Source organism: Saccostrea echinata, unplaced genomic scaffold, assembly GCF_033153115.1.
Source record: "Saccostrea echinata isolate AGI-Se365-2 ecotype Australia unplaced genomic scaffold, CSIRO_AGI_Sech_v1 ptg000029l, whole genome shotgun sequence".
Lineage (NCBI taxonomy): Eukaryota > Metazoa > Mollusca > Bivalvia > Ostreida > Ostreidae > Saccostrea > Saccostrea echinata.
Window position 1 is genome coordinate 17,412,176 of NW_026889778.1, and position 23,762 is coordinate 17,435,937.

Sequence of the window (23,762 nt, forward strand, 5' to 3'; positions counted from 1 at the left end):
CTACCCAAAAATTTACATGAAAAAAAAAAACATATTCAAAATACCACTATCTGTTTTTGTCCAACTACTCCAAGTTGGAAGTTTTCCTTTTTCTCCCGCAATTCCTCTATTGTTGTCTGTTTCATTCTTTCTGACCTCTTTTGCTAGAGAGCTCTTGCAAGGGAGGTAATCCAATCGTTTTTCAACAGTGTTTTACAACATTTCATTCAGATATTTTTCTTAAAATCTTAAGTGTCTACCCAATTTTATTTATTTAATTTATTGAACAGAGTATTCTCCTTCTACAGATATATGTAAAATTTTCTAAAGTTGTCTGGATTTTGCAAACTACGTAGCTCTTCATGCAATATAATTCTATAGGTAAAATCTAATAAAATCAATTACAAAATAAATTTTCCTTATAAAACAGAAAAATGTATTTCAAAGCACTTTATGACCCACATTATAAAATTATACATGGAGTTTGGATGTAAAATACATGAATTATAACAGGATAAGGCAGTCCAAGTATTTCTGTAATAAAATATAGCAAATGCCCTGGTTGCCATGGAAACAAGAGGTCATATGCCTGGGTAGGTATGTTTTTTTGAAAGACTATTCATATGCATCATGTTCACAAAATTTGAGCTAGAAATATTTTTTTCCATTTTCCATGTTTATATAGCATGAAGCTCAATGCTTAGTGACATGCTCTCTTAAATCCTAATACATATCACAAAATACATAATGTATATTAGAAAGAAATTTTTTTTTTGAATTTTATGCTTGATTGGAACTCAGTGTTGTCTCAAAATGATGCAATTGTTCAGGGTGCTCTTAAAAAAAATCTAGTTTTTTTATCTTGAAATGTTCATATTATTTGTTTGACGAAATCAGACATCAGTCTGGCTCTGCTCAGTGCTTCACCTTTGATATCGTCTTCTGATTGTGTAAAACTGTATACAGTGCTATTTTCGCCCTACGTTATTTTCACCCTTTCACACTTGCAAGCAATTAACCCCGTTTTAAGTTTCCCCAGCCACAGTTCTGTTTAGGAAATTGTACTGTGTTCTTTGAATTCGCCCCGTTTTAAATTTGCCCACCTGTCAGTAAGGCGAAAGGGGCGAAAATAAAACGTGGGTGAAATTTGATAATTTCCCTGTATACGTTACATTTCTTCGGTCAGATTAGTAAACAAGAGGCCCAAGGGCCTTATCGGTCACCTGAGTACAACAATTTAGAGGATCCATAAACTGATAAATGAAGCTTTGTTGCCCAATAGCAAGAAAAATACTATGATTATGATCAAAACAATAACTGGTCTAGTATCTTTCTATCTGTCCCCCATTTACCACTATTACCATGCAGACTTTTAATAAAATGTCTATATTATTACCTCTCACATTGGCCTCACTTGGCTTTTGAAGAACATTTAAGAAGATAAGTTATTTTTGTTTCATTTTTATTCATCTATTATTTCCAAGTCTACCTGATTATTAAAACTATGAAAGTACTTTTTGTATTATACAATAAAAGTTCTTGCATAATTATCTTATTCTATTAACCTTTCAAATACATTTTCTACAGTGATTAATTATCAAAAGTGAATGGCAAAGGGGAATAACTTCACTCAATAGAATACAAATTAACAGATCCCTGGCCAGGACCAGAACACTTGACTAAATGGTCCAAATTTCAAAATTCTGGTAAAAATACCCTTGCTCATTAAAACTTTTACTCTGTTTGCTTCCAATATGCCCTGGAGCAGAGGAGATTTTCGAAGAAATAATGCATTTTCACTATTTAACACAGCCCTACCCTAACACCAGAACCCATGACCTTGGGTCATGAAAATTTACAGATTTGGAAGAGGTACTCTCATCATCATAACTATGCAATTAGTTGAAGATTTTCAAAGAATTCACACATTTTCACTATATAATCAAATAGAGCCCCCCCCCTCCCCCTTTAGAAAAACATCAGAACTCCTGGGACAACAAGTTTGAAAAATTTTTGAAAAGCATTCTTGCTCTTCATAACTATACACTTGTTTCTTTGCTTTATAACCAGGAGTAGAAAAAATATTTTGAAAGAAATTATTAATTTTCACTATATAATCAATAGAGTCCCCCCCCCCTTCATCAGAACCCCTGACCCAGGGGCCATGAAATTCAAAATTTTGGAAGAGGAAGCCATGCTCATCATAACAATGTACTTAGTTAGTTTATTTCATACCCAGGAGCAGAGAAGAAGATTTTCAAAGATATAATGCATTTTCACTATATAAACAATAGAGCCCCACCCTAACACCAGAACCCCTGACCCAGGGGCCATGAAATTCACAATTTTTGAAGAGGCAGTCATGCTCATTATAACTATGTACTTAGTTAGTTTATTTCATACCCAGGAGCAGGAAAGAAGATTTTCAAAGATTTAAAGCATTTTCACTATATAATCAATAGAGCCCCGCCCTAAACCAGAACCCCAGACCCAGGGGCAATGAAATTCACAATTTTTAAAGAAGCACCTATGCTCATCATAACTATGTACTAAGTTAATTTAGGTAATTCCCATGAGCAGAGAAGAAGATTTTCAAAGATATAATGCATTTTCACTACATAATCAATAGAGCCCCGCCCTAACACCAGAACCCATGACCCAAGGGCCATGAAATTCACAATTTTGGAAGAGGCAGTCATGCTTATTATAATTATGTACTTAGTTAGTTTAGTTCATACCCAAGAGCAGAGAAGAAGATTTTCAAAGATTAAATGCATTTTCACTATATAATCAATAGAGCCCGCCCTAACACCAGAACCCCTGACCCAGGGGTCATGAAATTCACAATTTTGGAAGAGGCAGCTATGCTCATCATAACTATGTACTTAGTTAATTTATTTAGTACCCTGGAGCAGAGAAGAAGATTTTCAAAGATATAATGCATTTTCATTATATAATCATTAGAGCCCCACCCTAACACCAGAACCCCTGACCCAGGGGCCATGAAATTCACAATTTTGGAAGAGGCAGCTATGCTCAACATTACTATGTACTTAGTTAGTTTATCTAATACCCAGGAGCAGAGAAGAAGATTTTCAAAGAAATAATGCACTTTCACTATATGATCTTTATAGCCCCACCCTAGCACCAGAACCCCTGACCCTGGGGCCATGAATTTCACAATTTTGGTAGAGGGCTCAATGCTTATTACAATAATGCCAACAGTTTGACTGCTTGATGTCCAGGAGTAAAGAAGAAGATTTTTAAAGATTGCATTAATTTTAGTGGTTTTAGCCCCACCCCACAGCCCCCAGGGGGGCAGGGACCATGAAATTCAAAATTTTTGTTCCCCTTCACCCATAGATGCTATATACCAAATTTGGTTGAAATTGGTTGAGCAGTTTCAGAGAAGAAGTTGAAAATGTTTAAATGTTAACGCACGACGACGGACAAAAACAGATAGCAATAGGTCACCTGAGTGACTCAGGTGACCTAAAAAGAGAATACTTCTGTAAACTTTATTCTTATAACGACCTAGCAGACCCACCAGGTAGTAGGAAAAAATATTAAAAGAATGTCCTTATTGGTTTTAATTATGTGTAGTTCTAATAATGGTAGGAGACAGAATAGCACTTGAAATGCATCTGCAGATGGTTTAAGCTGCGTAATTGCGTTAAAACGGAGATTTATGTAGAGAAAAAGGTACTTTTTTCAGTACACGCGGGTGTAGCGTATAATAAAGAGAGGAATAATAACGGCTGTTCTCAGATTTATAATGTTCATAGATTTTTGGGGGGATCGATTAATGTACATCAACACTTTATCTTTGGTAAATTTTATAAATGTGTTAAAAGTCTTAAATCTTTTATTGTTTGTGTCTTCCTTAAGGCTATCTGTTTCTTCATCTATAGATGAATTCATATTCTCATATTCAATCTTTCAACTTTAAGTTTAATATAATGTATGCTCAACCTTAACGCTGCTTGAAACATTGCGTAACAGACGCATTAGTTAAATTCAATAGGAATTTGATAATCGATATCTTTAAAGAGTTTGTTATTCATCATTCCATGATAAATATAGAATACAAAATACCAACTTCCAAAAACTGGATCATTTTTTTTTTTGATTGTGATTAATGCACTTTTTAAATATATATATATATATATATATATATATATATATATATATATATATATATATATATATATATATATATATATATATATATATATTTGCACTTCCTTTGCAAGGGCTTGTACGCTGCGATTTTGAATTTGATTTTGAAGAAAAGAAATTTAGCAGATTAGAAAAAGCGTAGTTAGGATTATGTCAAGACTACATTTATGTGAATAAGACAATTAAACATAACCCCAGATAGCAAGACATTGTTGGGCCAACGTTGGCCCAATGTTGGTAGTCCTACGTTAGCCCACGGTCATTTTGCTCATCGGCCCGACGTTGGTCCAACATGATGGCATATTGTTGGGCCAACGTAGGTATAATTGTAAGCCAACTAACAGCCAACCTTAACAACTGGTTGGTTAGGTTGGCCTAATGCTGGGCTTTTGTTGAAATGTCGGATGGCATATTGTTGGGTCAACGTAGTTACATGTGTATTATAGTAAGCCAACTAACACCCAACATAGAAACAACATTTGCAATCGGTTAGTTAGATTGGCCCAACGTTGACCCTTCATTGAATGATTGGTCCGATATTTACGGTTTATTGGCCTTAAGCTTCTTTCTGTTGGCCACTTGTTGGATGAAACTTACATCTGTTTAAATAAATTGAATGAATACTTCTTGAAAATACATTTATAAATAATTCTTTACATAGACCTTTCTCATAATTGTTTAAAAAAATAATACACACTTCAACCTGCATTCATAATGCATACACGTTCAAAGAAAACATTACAAGTGATTCACTGTAAAATTATTTTATAGATATATATCAATTCAATCAGAATTTACAAAATTACTTTTAAAATAGATAATGGTGGAAATGTATGAAAAAATATTAATTTAAAGTTCTTAATCCTGGCTCACTTCCTCTATCACTGCCCTTTTGTTTTGTTTCCCGCTCTTTCTTTTTTCCTCCCTTTGTCGCCTCCCCAGGCCTCCATCTTGATCTTAGGCATACGTACTTCATACAGTCCTTTATGTTCTTCAGTTTCATTGTCAGTTACCGCTACAACATTTGTTTTCCTTACATTTTCTGATTGAAAATACAAATAATTTGGTATTGGAAACAAAGCAAATACGTACAGACTCCAATATATAGATCATGTAATTAAGTCTTTTAAAGACAACGATGTAAAATACTACTAGTACATGTTGATCTATAAACCTTAGTATCCTTGTTAAAATCATAATCGTGTATGCAATAGACAATAAATGGAGACAAGTTGAAAGATGTTTTTTTACCTTGCTTATTATTGTATTTCTTAATGAGCACTAGAAGTTATTGTAAATAAAGTTTAAAGTACATGTATGTGCCAACTTTATACATACATATATAATTCATATTTACATTAACTTATATAGTGCTTGTGAGCATAAACAAGAAAAGGATGAATTCCGAACAATTTTAACAGTAAACTTGAATTAATAAGAATAATTATACTTACATCGCTTCTAAGATGCAGCTGTAACAATGGTAAAATCCATAGTTTTTAAATCTCCCTTCTTACTTGCTCTGCATTTTGAGTCTATCACCCACCTGTGAGCAATTGAATCTGACAGCTCACCCAACAGTTTGGTGTTTTAATCGCCGCGACTCTCCAAGCTTTAGCGAACGCCTAACTTTTGTTTCAATTTAATTATAAAGCTGTGTTATCTTGATTTATGTATAGTTAGGCTTCATTCACAGCCTGTTTTTGGGAACTTTTTAAATGTTATTCAGTCTTCTCTTATTCTCATGAATACAACGCTCATGAAATAATTCATAATTTAGAGCTAAGGATTAAAACTAGTAAATAATCATGCACCCACTTAAAAAAAAAAAAAAAAAAAAAAAAAAAAAAAAAAAAAAAAAAGAACAAAAAACTTTTTGGTGCTGTGATCACTTTAGTTCAAAGATAAGAATGGTGAAAATATCAGATCTAAACAGATGCAGTCATCCAATTAAAAGCAAGGACATCGAATGCCCTCTATTATTTCAGAATGTGCATCTAAATTAATGTTTTGCAATCAAATAAGCTTGCAACACAATAGTTCAATGGGGCAACATTGGGAACATAACGATTTAAGAACTTGGAACCAACGTTGGCCCAACGTAACGCTCATCAGCTTACATGGACACTATCATTTAGTTGGCAGTACAATAATTGGGCCAACATTGGCCCAATATAAATATCCCATCTTGAAACACTTCTACATGCTAACATCGGGCCAACACTGGGCCGACGTACTACTACCAACTTGATTAGACATTTTCAGTAAGGGTGTATTACAAACATTGGGCCAAAGTTGGGCCAACATTAGAATCCTAACTCCCTTTGAAAGTTGAGCGAATATAGAAGTTGGTTACGTTGGACCAACGTTGGGCCAACATAGGAATCCCAACATGATCAAGAAGGTTGACATGGTTACATTGGTCCAACGTTTGCCCAACGTTGTCCACCCAACGCCAACCATGCAACCATTTACCAATGTTGGCCCAACGTAGTCATGCTATCTGGGACACTAAGGCAATAATGTAATAAAAATTGGACTTGCAGTATGTGTCTATAAAAAAAAGACTATAAATTAGCAAAATAGGTCGCCCCTAAAGCGTGACTAAGAAGATGGACTTTTCGAATTTCCTTGCCCTATGTGTAAATCGCCTTCTTGTAGCTTTTGGGTATGCTATAAGCCGGAAAAAAAAGAAGCATGGTTTGTGATGCTATGAATCACAAATTTTACCTATGTCATGACATGGTGCCAAATAATAATCTGATAAATTTTCGTAATTAACAGCAACTCATTCTATAAATTTATACAGATGAGTATGAGGTTATGTCTTTGTGTGTACGATCCAGGTATAAACAAACTGCATATAAGATGTCCTGATTAAAAAATCACAAATCTAAATAAATCTTTTTTGTACTTACTTATTTTTCAGAAATGATTGCTTATCTGTATTGGAAAATTATTTTCTTGTTTAATGCTTACCGTTTTGAGACTTCATTCAATTTATTTGTCATTGATCAATCAGCAACTCGTAAGTAAGATGTTAACGATATGATTCAAGATAAAATAAACAACATGAACATTAACATCATATAGATGTATAAACATTTGATTTTGAAAATGGAGGAAAAAAATCAAACGAAAAGCAACATTTTTCTATATTGTTTATTCATTTCTGACAAGGACTTTATCTCATACTTCGTTCAAATTTTAGTTGTTTGTTTTCCTTACTTTCATCTCAGTAAATTTCAGGGAGTAATAGAACCCTTTCCAGTTATACCAGTTCACACCGTCAGCATAGGATTTATGTTTCCCTTTCAGGTAGAGACCGTTTAAATTAGCACGGTGACAGTCTGTGTACCACCAACCTGCTTTATGTTGCTTTACGCAGTTATCCTTGTTATCATGATCCTTTGTAGCAAACTTTGCATTATTATGGTAGGCCAATGAATCACCTGAAGAATGGTTTTGTTAATATTTCAAAGATTACTAGATACATGTATAACTTACGTATTTTAACACAATTTTCAAACAATATTAACATTATAAAGCGTTGTGGAAGATGTTATACTAAGCTTAAAATATATCTGAACACATGTTTTTATTGTTTTAGGTTGACTTGAGTCAATATTGTCGCATTATCTATTGTCTGTAATGTCACTTCTAAATATTTTATGCAAAGCAATGTTTGTATTTAATAATAATAATTAAAAGATTGTAACTTTTTAGAAATAATTTTCATATATGGAAAAGTTTATTACTTGTAAATTTTTATATCTTACCGGCATTTCCGCTGAAACCTGACACTTTTAAAATATATCCCGATTTCTCACTTCCTACTTTGAAGATATTGTAGCTTGCTTGTCGAGAATTTCCGGAAAAATCCTTCATGTCGATTCGCAGTTTATAATTTCCGGTTCCTGTTATTGTGTGGATATTGTCATTCCCTGTTTAAAAAAATTGTGTTAGTCGGTAATGCATAAAGATAGATATACATATAAACAACTATTAGCTTTCCTAAAAAGCTTGTCTGACTTGAGCAAATTTATTTTTACGTGAAGAATCAAGAAATGTTAAATACAGTGTAATTAACATGAGTCTGAGTCAAAAAATGAATTCTTTTGCTAAAAAACAAGAAAAGTTCAATTCAGTGGCATCAACATAAAATAAAACTTGACATGAATTTATTCTGTATACTTTATATTAGTTGTAAATTCTTTTTTCTTAGATGTAGGAACCGGAAGGGGGGGGGGTGTGTGCCCCCCCCCCCCCAATAATTTTGCCGATTTATATACATAGCTATTTTATGATTGTGTCACCTAAATCATGTAAATATTAACTTCTGATAACTTTTGTATGCTCTATAAGAAATTATTCCTTGATAAGCGTCCACTCTAAACTGAAAATTTCTGTAATTTCTCCCAACGGGTCTGTTCATGGATACAAAGTTATAACCAGTGTTTTTGAAAGAAAAAGTTGCAACACATAAAAATCTAAACATCAATTGGTGAACAATTTTGATAGTTAAGAAATGTCTTATTTAAAATAATAAACGTAGCTAACATCTTTGCATTTATTCAAAAGAATATTCAACATCTATCCTTCACTTTGATAATTTTTTAACTATGTTATAGTTACATTATAGATATTAATTGTTTATTGGTAAATACACTCACTATTTTTAATTCACGAGGGGAGGAAATCAAACATCTGCAAGTTATGAATATGTGTATATTTACAAAAATTCTAAAGGTAGAGAGACTTATTATGCATTGAAAATAAACATCCATTAGTTAATCTGATACAGATAATCGACAACTGTTGACCTGATCAGTTTCATTCCTGCTGTTTTGCAGGACATGAATGATATTCATTCGAGAATGGCCTAATGTTATATAACCTGTGATGTATAATTTGATAATAATGACATCAGCTCCAACACTCTGAGTGTTTTAGCATGTTTTCTTTACTCCACATGCTCTCCAATTGATAGTTAAGATAGTATGAAGTTTCCAAGATCAAGTTATCACAAGAATTCTATTGAACGACTTGACCAACAAGCCTTGGCTAAATCTAGTACTGTCTGACGCCATGACGTCAGACAAAGAAACAAACAGGTCAATTTCTGTCTCTGCAGAAATGTATTACATGTAACATCAAAACCGGACATTTTTTCATTGATAAACTGTGTATGTAAAAAAAAAAGGAGAAGTACAATGCAAGCTTTTCCTAAAAACAGTTTACAGAATATCCAAGTAAGACAAGTAACTGATACAGAAAAGTGGCACATTTTCTGAAAACTGAGCCGTAAAGAGCAATGTCACAGTGTCTATTTCCTGAGAGAAAAGATGCTTAAAATGATAATTCACTGTGATTTCTTTATTCTGTTTTTTATTCCTAGAAATGGGCTGTTGAAGCATTGCTGCATGTGGAAGAATGTACACTAATTTTGTTTTAACTATCTTTAATAAATCTCAAAAATAATTTAGTTCTTGGTTTGACTTTTGTAGAAAACAACTGTCCTTTTCTTTAAAAGAAAATATATTTTGTAAAATATTGTTCTTTATCCTTGAATCCAGAGGGTCCAAAATACCTACGTTCTACTTATTCTTTTTTTTTTAAATCAGGTTTTGTACCTTTATAACAGTCAGATGTCCAAGTCAGTCCAGGTCCATTTAGCATTAAAATAAAATTACTGAGGAAAATATCTAAACATTTTTTCAATGAGGGATGTATCTATAATTAAAGATATGTTGTATCCCTTTTACCTAGCCAAAATTCGTTGGACAGATTTCCAAACCCGTTCTTGTAGTCATTCCAGATTCTGTAGAAATTTTCAGATCCATCCTGTTTCCTTTGTATAACCTTTAAAATAAAATGATTAAAAGACTTATACGTGTATACTTTAATAAACCTTAATTTATATCACTTGCATGTGATTGGAAAACCGGGTTCGATTCTCGTTCTCCGCGTTGCGTCAAACCTTAAGACCTAAACATAAGTAGTGACAGTTCCTTTGCTAAGCACCAGGCATTATAGGTGAAAGTCAGGGGTCTTTCGGATGAAACCTTAAAAACCGAGGTCCTGCGTGTCACGGTAGGCGTTGGTCCGATAAAGTAGTGCTTCACTGCTTAATGGTTCTTATTGAAATATAGCAGACTAAATAAAAGCCTTTCATCCGTATATGACTACGTCTCTATCTGAGTGAAAAATTCTCACATTGGACGTTAAACAACATACAATCACGCAATATACCAATTTTATATCATATTATAAAACATTAATTAGCAAAATGCACTCTAATTTCTGTACGAATCAGAGGATTTAATTTCTTATTTCATAACTTTTAACTCGTCTCATATAGTAAAAAAAATTCTCTTGGGACATAAAAATACAGAATATTTTCATTCTTGAAATGTCTACATTATTTTTTTATTAAGATTTTATTAGTATAGCAAGTCTATTCGAATTGAATTTTGTCTTATTCAGACTTGTATTAATTTTGTGAATTATTGTGTCGATTTAAGTGTTAATTACCGTCCATCCACCACCGTCTGTCTTCTGATCACAGTAAACCTGGAATCAAGATCCTTTATTCTGGTAAATTTTGTACACCTTACTTTCTCTGTAACCTTTCACTAACAGATCCTGATAGTCTCTTGGATAGAATGTGTTTCTCTTGGCTGTGTGATAATATGGATATTCATTTAAACAATCCATATGTTTTTGAAATTGTTATAAAAGTTCTAGAGAGAAAAAATCCTTTAACCTGAAGTGCTCTTTAGCAAGTTATGCATTGATTTCAATTCCTCCCTTAATTTTCTTATATCTTCTTTTGTAGCCAACATGGTTTTATTTTCCTTCTTTTGGGTTTCTGTTGACTCAAGCTTGTTACAGTTATCTTGCTGAAGTTTGACAAGTTGTGAAACAAGATTAAGGAGTGTTCGAAAGGAATTCATTTCCGTCACACATGGATCTATTTCTTTAGCTTTAGCTTTATTTTTTATAGTTGTAATTGTAGTCAGCGACAAAATCAGTACAGAAGGCGCAAGATTCATTTTGATGTAGATCTCCTACGATGAAAACGTATGAATGATAAAATGTAAACATATAAAATATATGAATAAATATATAGATGTTTTATAAAATGAATTAAAAAGGTTAAAAAAAAACAGAATTGTTAAATATTGTTAAACATTCGAATAAAATATTATTGTAAGTTTTTTTTTTCTCCGTGAAGAGAAGCAGCGAGTAAAATTACTATAAAAATCGATGAGAAATTAAAATCTTACCTTCAAATTAAATTATCTTAAAAGGTTATGATAACCCGACTTCCGTTTAATGAGTTTTATCTGTTTTAGTTTTACCACCAATAATAATTTATTCCAATTCAACACTCACCTTTCCTACGTAACAATGCAAATAAGTACAGTCTGAGATAGGTTTGAGTGATACGAGAAAACGAATCTTTTATATTTTTTTCATTACTTGTGAACGTGCAACATATGTTTCTGATATTTGAACAAAGTCACGCTAATTTATATTCATGTCTATAGTTTTCCGAAACATTTTAGTTTCAAGATACCGTATCGCACAGAAAGCTGTTACTAAAAAAAATTCTCACTGCTCAATACCTTTAAGTACCGAGTACAGGTTGAAATTGGATGGCTACCCCTGATAAATGGTGGCGTTCCAAAATTTCTCTCACTGTAAAACCATATTAAAAAGGTGATTCATACAAAGAGGTTAACTAACTACATAAAATGGTCATCTCCATATACCAATTAACTGACAAAGTCCTAATGTCCCATTTAGAACATGAATTTCCAATAAAAAAGTTTTCCCCTGAGAGTCCAAGTATTGAAGAACAGAATTTGTGAAATTGCAATGTTCTTGAATTTTGAAGAAAATGGGTGAATTTGAGCATCTTCAACTAATAATAAAAATATGAGCCCACCCTGCGATCTAACAAAAAAAATTCTTTCATTATATAATTAGACATATTTTTCTATACTGAAATATGCAAGTTTAACTTCATGATTCGACACATCATGTGCGTTTCGTTTTATTCTCTGAACATACATTTTATATGATTTTCGAGTTTTTGTCTAAGCTTTGCATGTACAAAAAATTATCTGAAAAACTTTAAATACATTTCTTACCCCTATCCGACTTATCCACTTCAGCATGATACCTTTTCATGTTTTATAATATTGAATGTATATTTAAACTAATTTAGTGATGTTTTGCCTTTAAACAAAATTCAAACAAAAAAATATATCTTGTGTCATTACATTTTGTTTTATAACAATCTGCGTCGTCTTCAACGCAAAATCAAATAACGCAAAATGTAACAATCATAAAGAGCGTTATTGCATTCTGCGTTAATCTCGACGAAAATGTAATAACGCGAAATAAGTAATAATCCGAAAATTGTATTATTACATTTTTTATTATTACATTTTGCGTTGATCTTGACGCGAAATGTAATAATGCAACCCGAAATGTAGGAGAAAATAGCGGTAATGAGTTAAATTGTTTTGCAATGTAGCAGTAATTTTGACACACACCCCCCTCCCCGTTTTCCCTTGTATTGTTCACGAGTAAAACGGCGGAAATACACAATGTTTAAACAAGCGATGTGATCTTAAAGTTGAAGTTCCCTAATGCTGAAAAGTATTAGTTATAAGGACAATGATGATTTATAGAATTTATTTAAAAATAGAACTCAAAAATCTTGTGTTATTTAAAAAATAAATAAATAAATAAAGTTACTTAGAGTCATTCTTTTATTAACATTCAATCGAAAAGGTAACAAAATACGACCGAATTATCAGTGCAGTCAATTTTAACTGGAGAATCTCTATGTTGTTTCGGGAGAAAACAACTGGTCTATTTTGAAAAAAATCACGAATCTTACATTGTATGAAAGGACAGCAGCATTTGGTAATATTGAAAACAGTCTGTTTTAAAGTAAATTAACTGAGAAAAAAATACCCTGCTTCATGTACGCGTCAACTCAGATTCTTTTGTTAACAAAACTTTTCCCATTTTTCCGTGTTTGACTTGACCGCAGGTATACTTTGTGCTTTCTTTTGTTACAATAAAACAGTGTTTGCTATTTACAAGCAAATAAATCCAAGCTTTCTGTATCACAAATCCTACATCCACGTGTACATTTACTGGTAAAAACACGAGGAATTGTTAGACAAGAATTTATTTTTGAACTTAATGATATTCTGTCTAAAATCTAATGTTTTTCATCTATTATTTAATGCAATAAAAATATATTAACATTTTTTATAATGAAAGTGCATATGAGGAGTATTTGTTGAAGAATCAAATTTGTGCAACATCTCGAACGAAAACTCACAAATATTGAAAACAAAATATCCTTTTTTCTATGACATTGTATGTAATTATGCGTTATCACCAGTCTCTTTTACAGTGCATTTTGTTTCATCGAACCTGAGTTAAGGACAGATGATACAAACCGAATAAATAGATACCTGTATTGGTATCTATTTTTCGACCTATTTTGGTTTTTAATAATGCGAATAATAAATTTCTAAAATATTAAGAAACTGTAAACTTCCTATGATGTTCAAATTGCTACTTTTCTGCAAACATCCTTATTAATCTATTCAACTTTTTGTCACTTTAAATCACATTTTTTCCGTAGACAGTAGTAACTTACTTAACAAGTTATTTATTTTACAAGGATTGTAATGTGATTTTCTGATCAGAAATTTATTTATTTATTTATTCATTTATTTATTTATTTATTTTTAATATTGAACCATTTTGGCATTGTATTATGGACTAGTTAAAGTTGAATAATAATCTTTCATCGATATCAGTCTTGTGTCATGTTGATTATTTCGTTTATGATAGTGTTATTTCAAGTTTGTCTTTGTGGATTTTATAAAAAAAAAAAATAAAAAAGTCTGGTAGTTTACATCAAAACAATCAAAACGAAATATAAATAACTTGAAAATATCTTGCTTTTCAGTTATTCTGCAAACACCTTATCAAATAGTTTTAACTTTCTACTATTTATGAATGGAATGGAACAAATAATCGTTCACTGAAAATGGTACATACATAAATTATAGACTTTGACATATTACGTAAAGTACGAGAGGTTATTGAAAAGTTCGTGCGTTGATGCGATAAAATTAATCCTTTGTAGTCGATGTTTACAAAATTTATAACATATATAAAATAATATGATAAAATAATTACAGTTTGTATATATTTTTTTCACTAAATGCTCGTGTAAATAGATGAATTTATTTTCATTCATTTTGTCTTTCGGTCTTTTTGATTTACCTATGCTGCGGTTTTATTTTAAAGAGAAAACAACACTATATATATTTTACTGATTGATCCTACAAAGAATAAAAAAAACCTATTATTACGATTTTTTGCAATTAGAAATATACATGTACATGTAGTTCCTTTTTTTTTTTAAGTTTTAAATCTATCGTTTAGATGTTTGACTCATGAGAGAAAAATCAGTTTAAAAAAAAGGAAAACTTAAAGCGCGTAGAATAGTTAAATTAAAAATTATTTGTTTATTTTCTAAAATATTTTAAACAAAGTGTTTTCTTCATTAGTGTATATAAAGGCTTTATGAACCGGAATATTATTAAGAAAACGATTAACGCAATTAGAATTTATGTACAATTCCATTTACAGTACACTGTTATTAAAGTTGAAAATTAACGTGATTGAAATGTTTTATTGATATTTTTAAAGTTTTTTTTTTCTAATTTATTATTTTATTTATTTATTTACTTATTTTCTTATGTATTTATTTATTTATTCATTTATTCTTTCTTTCTTGAATGAATGAATGATCGATTGAATGAATGAATGAAAAACAAGATCACCGCTTAAGCTTCGATTTTTGTTTGTCATTTACATCCATGCCGGCACGTGGGGTTGTTGCACGCCAAACCTCTCAAGGGATCTTTACAACACAAATCCGCTGACAAGCTACATTTCTCTTTCCCCAACCACCCCCCCCCCCGTTCCCCCAACACAACAATGGCAGGGTTGGTATGGCTTCGAATGTGTACAAGCTACATGCCTCCATCGGGAAAAAAAAAAAAAAAAAAAAAAAAAAAAAAACAATAGATTGGACAACAGGGCTTCAATTGGTTGCCTGATATATAGACGTCGTTTAACTGTGCACACATCAAAACCCGTTTCTCCTCAACAGCTGTATCTGCAGTAGAAGAACTTATCCTTGTGTCTGTAAGTATATTTTTTAAAGTTATTAAAATGCGCACGTTACCTCATCTTCACGTTGGTGTAGATACATACAGCTACCTGTCACATATACAAATTATAAGTTACAGATCTTTGCAGCACGATATAAAAAATAATTATTGAACAATTAATTGAAACATCATACGTATATGAATTTAGGAATATTTCAAATAAGTCGTGAACACGTTTATATCTTGGTTAAAATTACCACGAAGAAATTCAAAATAAAATACAGATGTATCTAGCAATGTTTTTTTTTTTTTTAAATACTCATAATTTATTTTTATTTATTTATTTATTTGTTTAATCCTATCTAATTGATTTTAATTACACAAAGTCTAAGAAAATTTGAAAGCGCCCTATGTCAATGTACTACTCATTAAAATTGTCAGAGTTTTGTTGTGACTGAGATTTTCAATACCGTCCCTTATTTTAAAGTACCCCCTTTTTATGGCTTCTAATATTCAGAATCATGCATTTTTTCATTGAAAGCCCCCCCCCCCTTTTATGGCAATGCGATTGAACACCCAGGGTATCCAAGAATAAAAACCTACCCAAAACTAAAATGGGGAAAACGAGTGAACCCTTCTCATGGACGGGGTGGGGTGGGGGGGGGGGGTTAAAGGTCATTTCCTAGGTTAAAGTTCTATAAAATTTATAAAAATTCTGACGATCACATGCACATAATTACCCAAACAAAATAGTTATGAGCATAGTGTAAACTCTTTTTTTTAAATTATAGAAAAAAAATCGCGAGGTGTTCACAGCTGCACGTAGCACGGATGTCGACAATGCTGTTATAGTTTACAAGAACTTCTTTTTGACCTTTTCAGTTCCCTTAGTATTTATATGTAGTTAATCGCAGAATACATTTGAAACACATATCAAAGATATCAAATGTTATTTATCATTGATAACTTATTCAAATTTTATTTTAAAAAAAATCATAAAATGTTTTTACACTTTTTATATGTTTTGTTATTACCCATATTACTGGTAGGGTAAGCGCAAGGACTTTAAGAATTAATTGATTCCTATGTAACATTTTTTACACTATTAACGATGACATTTATTAGTCCCCTACTTGTGAAACCGGAGGGGACTATAGGTTTCCTCGGAGTCTGTCCGTCCGTCTGTCTGTCTGTTAGTCTGTCCCTCTGTCTGTCTGTCAGTCTGTCCCACTTGGTTTTCCGCACTTTTTTTCTAAACGCGTGCAGATATTGAGCTGATTTTTGGTATGCGAATGTATCTTGATGAGTTACAGACCAAGTTTAAATTTCGTTCCACTTCAATGATTTTTGACGGAATTACGACCTTTTCAATTTTTCAGGGTTTTCCGCAATTTTTTCCTAAACGCTTGCAGATATTGAGCTGATTTTTGGTATGCTACTTTACCTTGATGAGTTATAGACCAAGTTTGAATTTCGTTCCGCTTCACTAATTTTTGATGGATTTATGGCATTTTAAATTCTTAACGGGAACCAGATTACACTTGCCGGTAGGGGACTAGTATTGCTAACGCAATACTCTCAGAATGCTTGTTTGTTTTACAATTTCGATATCAAATATATTAAAATCTGTAGTATAATTATTTAAAAAAAAATGTAAGCTTAAATTCATATAAATATAACATTTCTATTCGCATTGCACAATCATTGCTACGTAAGTTTGGAATTAAAAAAATGTGCAATGCGAATAAAAATGTTGTATTTATATGATTTTAAGCATACTTTTTTTTTTAATAATTCCAATCCTGCAAGTTTTAATGTCTTAAAATGAAGGGTGAACAACAATGATTGCTAAAACAGTATTTACGCTTCTTTGGTCTCATCTGCTGAAAACTGTATTAGAAATCAAATAAGAAAAACGAGTCTGAAACGTACTTCCACTTCTTTCTTCATTTTTTTCCCAATAGATATTTTCTTTTAAATTAGCTTCATTCATGATCAATATAACTTTTATTTTAAGGTCAACATCATTTTGTTTTAAGTATTTCATGACATATTCATTCTTTGATCATTCAGGTATATTTTTAACTGTCATACATAGATGTAATTACCGGTAGGCAATAGGGTAGAATTAATCTTAGTTTAAGGTCAAAATGTGGCGAGTTTAACATAACCGCTTCAATGCAAAAAATTCCAACTCCTTGCTGTTACTTTTCGTTTAAACGGCTGCTTATTACAGGTACATATACATGTACCACTACATCTTATCAATTGAGACGATTGGCGATTACAACTCCTTAACCTGTTACGGCTACATACGCAAATCTGTCCCCGACGCGGAATGGCAAAGAATATGTAATTCACTCAAACTATAGACGAAGTACAATTTAATTGAGCAAGAGTTCTATTCAATATATAATTCTTTCAGCCACTAGTCGAAATGCAATGAAACTTTTAAATATTGTAAGTGTGCAGATGTGTAGGGAAAAAAAACTTGCCAAAAAATATGTATTAAAAATAGCCTGGTCAAGAATTTCAAATTTAATAAAGTGAAAATAAAAGAAATCCTGCTTAAAGTTTTAAGTCATCTCCTCCAGCTTAACAAAGGAAATTGTAATCCATGTATATGTTGTAATTAGGAAGCGTTGTACATCTGTAGCGGTAATGCGATACTTATAAATGCTAAAGATTATTTTGAAAACGGAGGACGGTCCAAAAATAAGACTGTTTCCGTCTCTCCCTTTCACTTTAAATTCCAGTTTCTTTATTTAAACATATGGAGAAATGGTGTTCATTCTTCTCATTTACATATCGGCCATATTGGAGCTATAATGGCGACAGATTCCGTAAAGTTTTATATAGAGAACGAACTATTTCGGATAAAGTTCTTCCGCCGATGTTTAAATTTTTCTTAATATCTCCTACCGGAAATGACAATATTGTTGATGCCAAAGTGAAAGTTGCGACCGCCTTTTTGATTTGAAATTCCGAAGCGAGAGTATAATGTTTTAATGAAGGAAAGAGCACAGAATTGGTGTCTTTATCATTTTTGGTGATTAAATGTAAGTGTTTATTGAAAGTTGACAGAGTTCTTCCGCCGATTAATAGGTGCAGACGAATGCCTATTTTTCTAAAATACAGATGATTTATCATTTCATGAAGAATTACGACCGCCTTTTTAATTTGAAAACGGCAATTTCTTGAATCAGTGTGACCTACTTATTACCAAAAAAGATGGTTTCATGAGTTGTCAACTGTTAATAACCCCAAATTCTGCCGAAATAACTATGACGGAGGCTTAAAAAAACAAAACAAACTGTTTTTGCAAGTTTTAATATAAAAATTTAAAGAAATGAAATATTTCGAGTTTATGCAGGATCTTATAAATATTAATGAGAAGTAAATCACGTGGGAGCTACCTCAAGAATAAACTGTACATCATATCCCCATATGATATGTCTATTTATGTACATGTAACCTTTTCTCCATGGAAGTCTCTTTTTTTTTACACCCCTCCCCCATCTTTTTCTCTCTACATCGCCCCTGGCACCCAACTGGCATCGGACTCGCAGTTTGCACTCGTGAAAATACATTCGTGTAAAAGATGTTAAACTACTAAATATAAAGTTCCCATACGCATTGTTGTGTTAAGGGTGCTGGATCCTGGTACCAAAAAAAAAAAAAAAAAAAAAAAAAAAAACTTACCAAATATTTCCTTCTTTTTTTATTTATTTATTTATTTTTTTTTATTATTATTTTATTTATTTATTTATTTATTTATTTATTTTGAAATCTTTTGCTTGGAAATGAATTTAGTGGATATTTCATCGGGATCGGGATCCCTACAAAAATGGGAATGTTAGGTTTCACTGGTTTGCACGTTTCTTCAAAAAGTTAATGCTCAAGATAATCAGTCAGTAGATACTATTCAATATTTTGTGATTAGCAGTGATATTTTAATCAAAAGAAGGTCCAGGTGTAGCCTTCTCCCCGTAAGTCAGGAGAATCGGCAATTTGAAAATCGTTATTTTGACCGAATAAAAACTAGCCATAATTTAGTACTCCAGCATGCTAGAGGTTCACGGCGAGATACCTTTGACCTATCGCCGCGTAACAAGTCCGAGATATATAAGGAGTGTAGGGATGTTAACCAAGGTTGTTACTTGTAGGAGTAGCCCTATCAGTAATTAGGAATTGAGACACATGCACTTGTTTACTTGTACTAAGAGAAACTAAATTAACTAAATTAAATTCATGTAATAATTATCGTCTACCCTTGTCAGATTTTATGCTAGGTTTTATTTTGTGGATGATTTGGACCAGTCCCGCAAATGGCCCGTTTAGGATATCCCAAATGGAAATACACTATTTAGGCTTTAACATGAGCGGATCTTTAAAGGGGGGGGGGGGGGGCTCCCCCTCTGGAACTTGCATTGTTATTTTACATAACTGAACAGAATGTTTTATTTCTAATTTAGAACCCAGAATAGACATATGAAATGATTACAATAGTAAGGAAAGGATATGCCAATGAATAGTATAGAAATATTACATGTAGAACATTATACATTCTTAAGGACATATATTATGCAACGTAGTTTGAACTTAATTGTCTTTTTCAAACTATAGCAAGTGAAATATATTGACGTACAGTACAAGATGAGCTATTGTTTTATTCTCCCCTCGCCCTCACAAATGTCACGTTTTTAACTAAAAAATTTGCAGTATATTTGTTGCACAGCTGGTGAAAATATGCCTAATTTCTAAATCCTGTCTAATCAATCCCAGACTAACCCTCTTCTCGATCGTGGCATCGCTTTACCTCTGAGCCATTTAAATCAGATATTTTGAATAATATTCACACACTTATTTACCTGGTGACATTGTCACTTTTGTAGAACGTTTCAACCGGGACTCACCCTAAAGTTTCGAGCGCACCTTGCTAGCACTCTAACCAATGAACCCTGACACTGGATATATTAATTGATATTAACACTGGAGTTATTTAATGATAAAAGTAGACTTTCAGAGTTGAACGTACTAGGTACGTCTTTGTTGTTCTTTTGAGGGTGTGCAGAAAACGTCGTTTTATTAAAAAAAAAACAGTTCGGGAAATTTATGATCAATGACAACTTTAATACTAGATCATATTAAGTATATTATGTAATGTGAATGTAGCATTTATTTACATATATGTAAGAGTTGTATGAAAAGTTCATCAAGTAGCCAAAATAAATAAATAAATAAATTCATACTAAAGCTGATATTAAGAGTTTCGAACTCAATAATCAAAATGTTGATTTTTTGTAGAAAAAAGTACAATGATTTGAAAACAAGACAAATCATATAACATGCTATGGAACGAGTTAACAATTGGAAACTATCACAGAAATTCTTATGTGTAGATGTACAATGCAGTCTTCAGGCCCGAATCAAAATCATCCACATAATGAAGAAAAAAAAAAGATAAACACAACTAAATGATTCAATATTAATTAATATTGAGTAATATTACAGTGTGTTTGTATCCTTCTGTATGATGACCTCTGGAACTTAATGTTGTTTTACCGCTCACTCAATCTTCCTTTTTGGAAACAAGTTAAAAATACAATGAGAAAATAAAAATGTTAAGGATTTTACACTGCATGAAAAGTCGGGTTTACTTTTACCTTAAATGCAATTTAAATGCTGCGGTTATTTAATGTTTAACTGCATAGTATAACATATTGTGGGATCGTAAACGTTAGAAAATAATTAGCATTTAATACGAGTTTAATAGAAAATTAAAAGAACAAATTTAATAAAGTTTGGAAAATTGTAAACTTACTAATACATTCAGATTTAAGTCTTCCGTAAACACATGTTATACCTTTAATATGCAAAATGTATAATTATTATTAAACATGCACATAAAATAAAGTTTTATGTTTATATTATATTGTTTGGTTAATAAAATTTAATGTAGAGTTTTACCTCATAATTTGTTCTTGTTTAATTCACACTTTACCTTGTAATACATCCCAAAACTGAATTATATACGGAAAATCGTAAACTTACTAATACGTTCAAATTTTACTCTTTCATAAACTAATATTATACCTCTTGTATATGTGATGAAAATATATGGATTAAACCTGCCAATATCATAAAGATTTATGGTTGTTTTAGATAAAATTTAATAAAATTATTTCATCATTCACGATTCTTTTTTACTATATATATATATATATATATATATATATATATATATATATATATATATATATATATATATATATATATATATATATATATATATATATATATATATGTCTGGCTTTATAATTGTGTTTTCTGCAATTATTTTACAATCACACACAAATCCACTTCTCATTCAATTTTATTACATGTTATCTCAATGGTGTACAAACAATGAATTCTAACAAAGAATAAAATATTTCAGAATTTATGCCTAAATGACAGAATTTAAAATTTAAAAATTTACAATGTCAAATTAATGCTTTTATTTAAATTTTTACATACTAGTAGTAAGTACTAAAATACTGAAGTAAATGACAGAATTTTGAATTCTACAAAACACTTTTAAATGGAATTCAAGTTTTAAATTACCCTGACAAAAATGGGTCACCAAATAATTCATGTCCAAACAAATCAATAACAATAATTAAAAAAATAGAATTGTATGTAAAATTTAAATCTGTCGGCAATGAATCAGAACAATAGGTCAAAAATGCAATCTGGACTCCAAAAGAATGCAAAATCCGCGATTGAAACTGCCCCTATAAAAACTACTGCATGGGTTTGTAAATTATACTAAAACTACACTTAATACATGTGATTTCAAAAAAATTTCTAATGTTTTCCAGTATTGAAAAGTGCTTGGGCAGAAGAGAAAAGTACATTATGACCAGACAAATCAGTAAACATTTTTGAGACAAATGATTAAAAATTTTGGAATATATAAAGGAATTCATTTATTTAATTGACACAAACATTGCAAGGCAAACAGCAAATGATTGTGTATCAAGATCTAGAGGAATGGTACATTAATTTTATAACATTGAACATCCTTTGCTGTTTCATTTTTAAGAATGTCAATAAACAAAACAGTCAATAAACAAAACAGGTAGACAGGTACAAGATTACCGTGTTAAAAATTACATATATCCTATTAAAAGCAATTTCAGATTGGAATTCGAAAATGAAACATAAAATTACTTTTCAGTAAATATTCTTCTAGTCTATGCCTAATAAGTCCAGAAACAAGATCTGGCATATGTCTGTACAAATTATTATACATTAGTACATGTATATGTACACACAATAAGAATTCTTTAACTCATACTTTTCATAAAAGGAAAAAAAATGCCCATTCTTTTTCTTACAAGAAACATCCTCTTAGTCTATTTCTTACATGTACATCTAAGACAAACTAAGCCACTGACAGAGAAGCCTCACTCACCCACAAGCAACGGCAAAAGGATCGGTCTTAGACACCACCTTTCTCTTACTTGGGTATCAAGATCTGCAATTTACTGCCAGCAAAACTCTTTCAGACTACCCTTGCATTGTCTCCTAATTATTGTCACAATAAATATCCATACACTAATTATTCAAGTTAAACTTGTAACCAGAAGTCTCTGATGAGACTGTAGCTCTACTGGTTGTATTTATAAAGGAAGATAAAAGTAGCACTTGGACTTGAAACTTTGCAACAGCAATAAATAGAATAATGATCCTTGGTTTAGTCTCTTTTTGGCAAGATTTATTATTATATCAGACTAAAACTGTAGGAGGAGTAGCCTTTTAAAACAATTTTACTGAAATTTTGATTTAAGTAACCATGGCAACATCATTCAACAAAATCAAAAAACAATTATGTATCTCTGTAGTCTACTTGTATGCCACATTATTCTGAAATCAGACAAAAAATGTAGGAGGAGTAGCGTTTTGAAAGTATTTCAAGAAAATTTCTATTTTTAGTAACCATGGCAACACCATTCATCAAAATCCGAACCTGGTACAGAGAATTATGTATCTTAGTGTAGTTTACTTGTATGCTAAGTAATACTAAAATCAGACCAAAACTGTAGGGGTAGCATTTTGAAGGTATTTCAAGGAAATTTCTATTTTTAGTAACCATGGCAACAGTGTTCATCGAAATCAAAAACCGATACACAGAATTATGTATCTTAGTGTAGTCTACTTGTTTGCCAAGTTATATTGAATTCAGACCAAAACTGTAAGAGGAGTAGCATTTTGAAAGTATTTCACAGAAATTTCTATTTTTAGTTACCATGGCAACATCGTTCATTGAAATCAAAAACCGATAGTCAGAATTATGTATCTTAGTGTAGCCTACTTGTGTGCCAAGTTATATTG

The 23,762-nt window shown here is 31.5% G+C and overlaps 1 protein-coding gene across 1 annotated transcript in view; it reads right to left on the reverse strand.

Moving 5' to 3' along the window:
- Nucleotides 1-7,365: 7,365 nt before the first annotated feature.
- LOC133195039 (ficolin-1-A-like) overlaps nt 7,366-23,762 on the reverse strand; it is a 186,743-nt gene continuing 170,346 nt past the window's right edge. The window contains exon 5 of the mRNA XM_061330925.1: nt 7,366-7,610. Within this exon, the coding sequence (XP_061186909.1) occupies nt 7,366-7,610 (245 nt within the window). The remainder of the gene's footprint in view (nt 7,611-23,762) is intronic.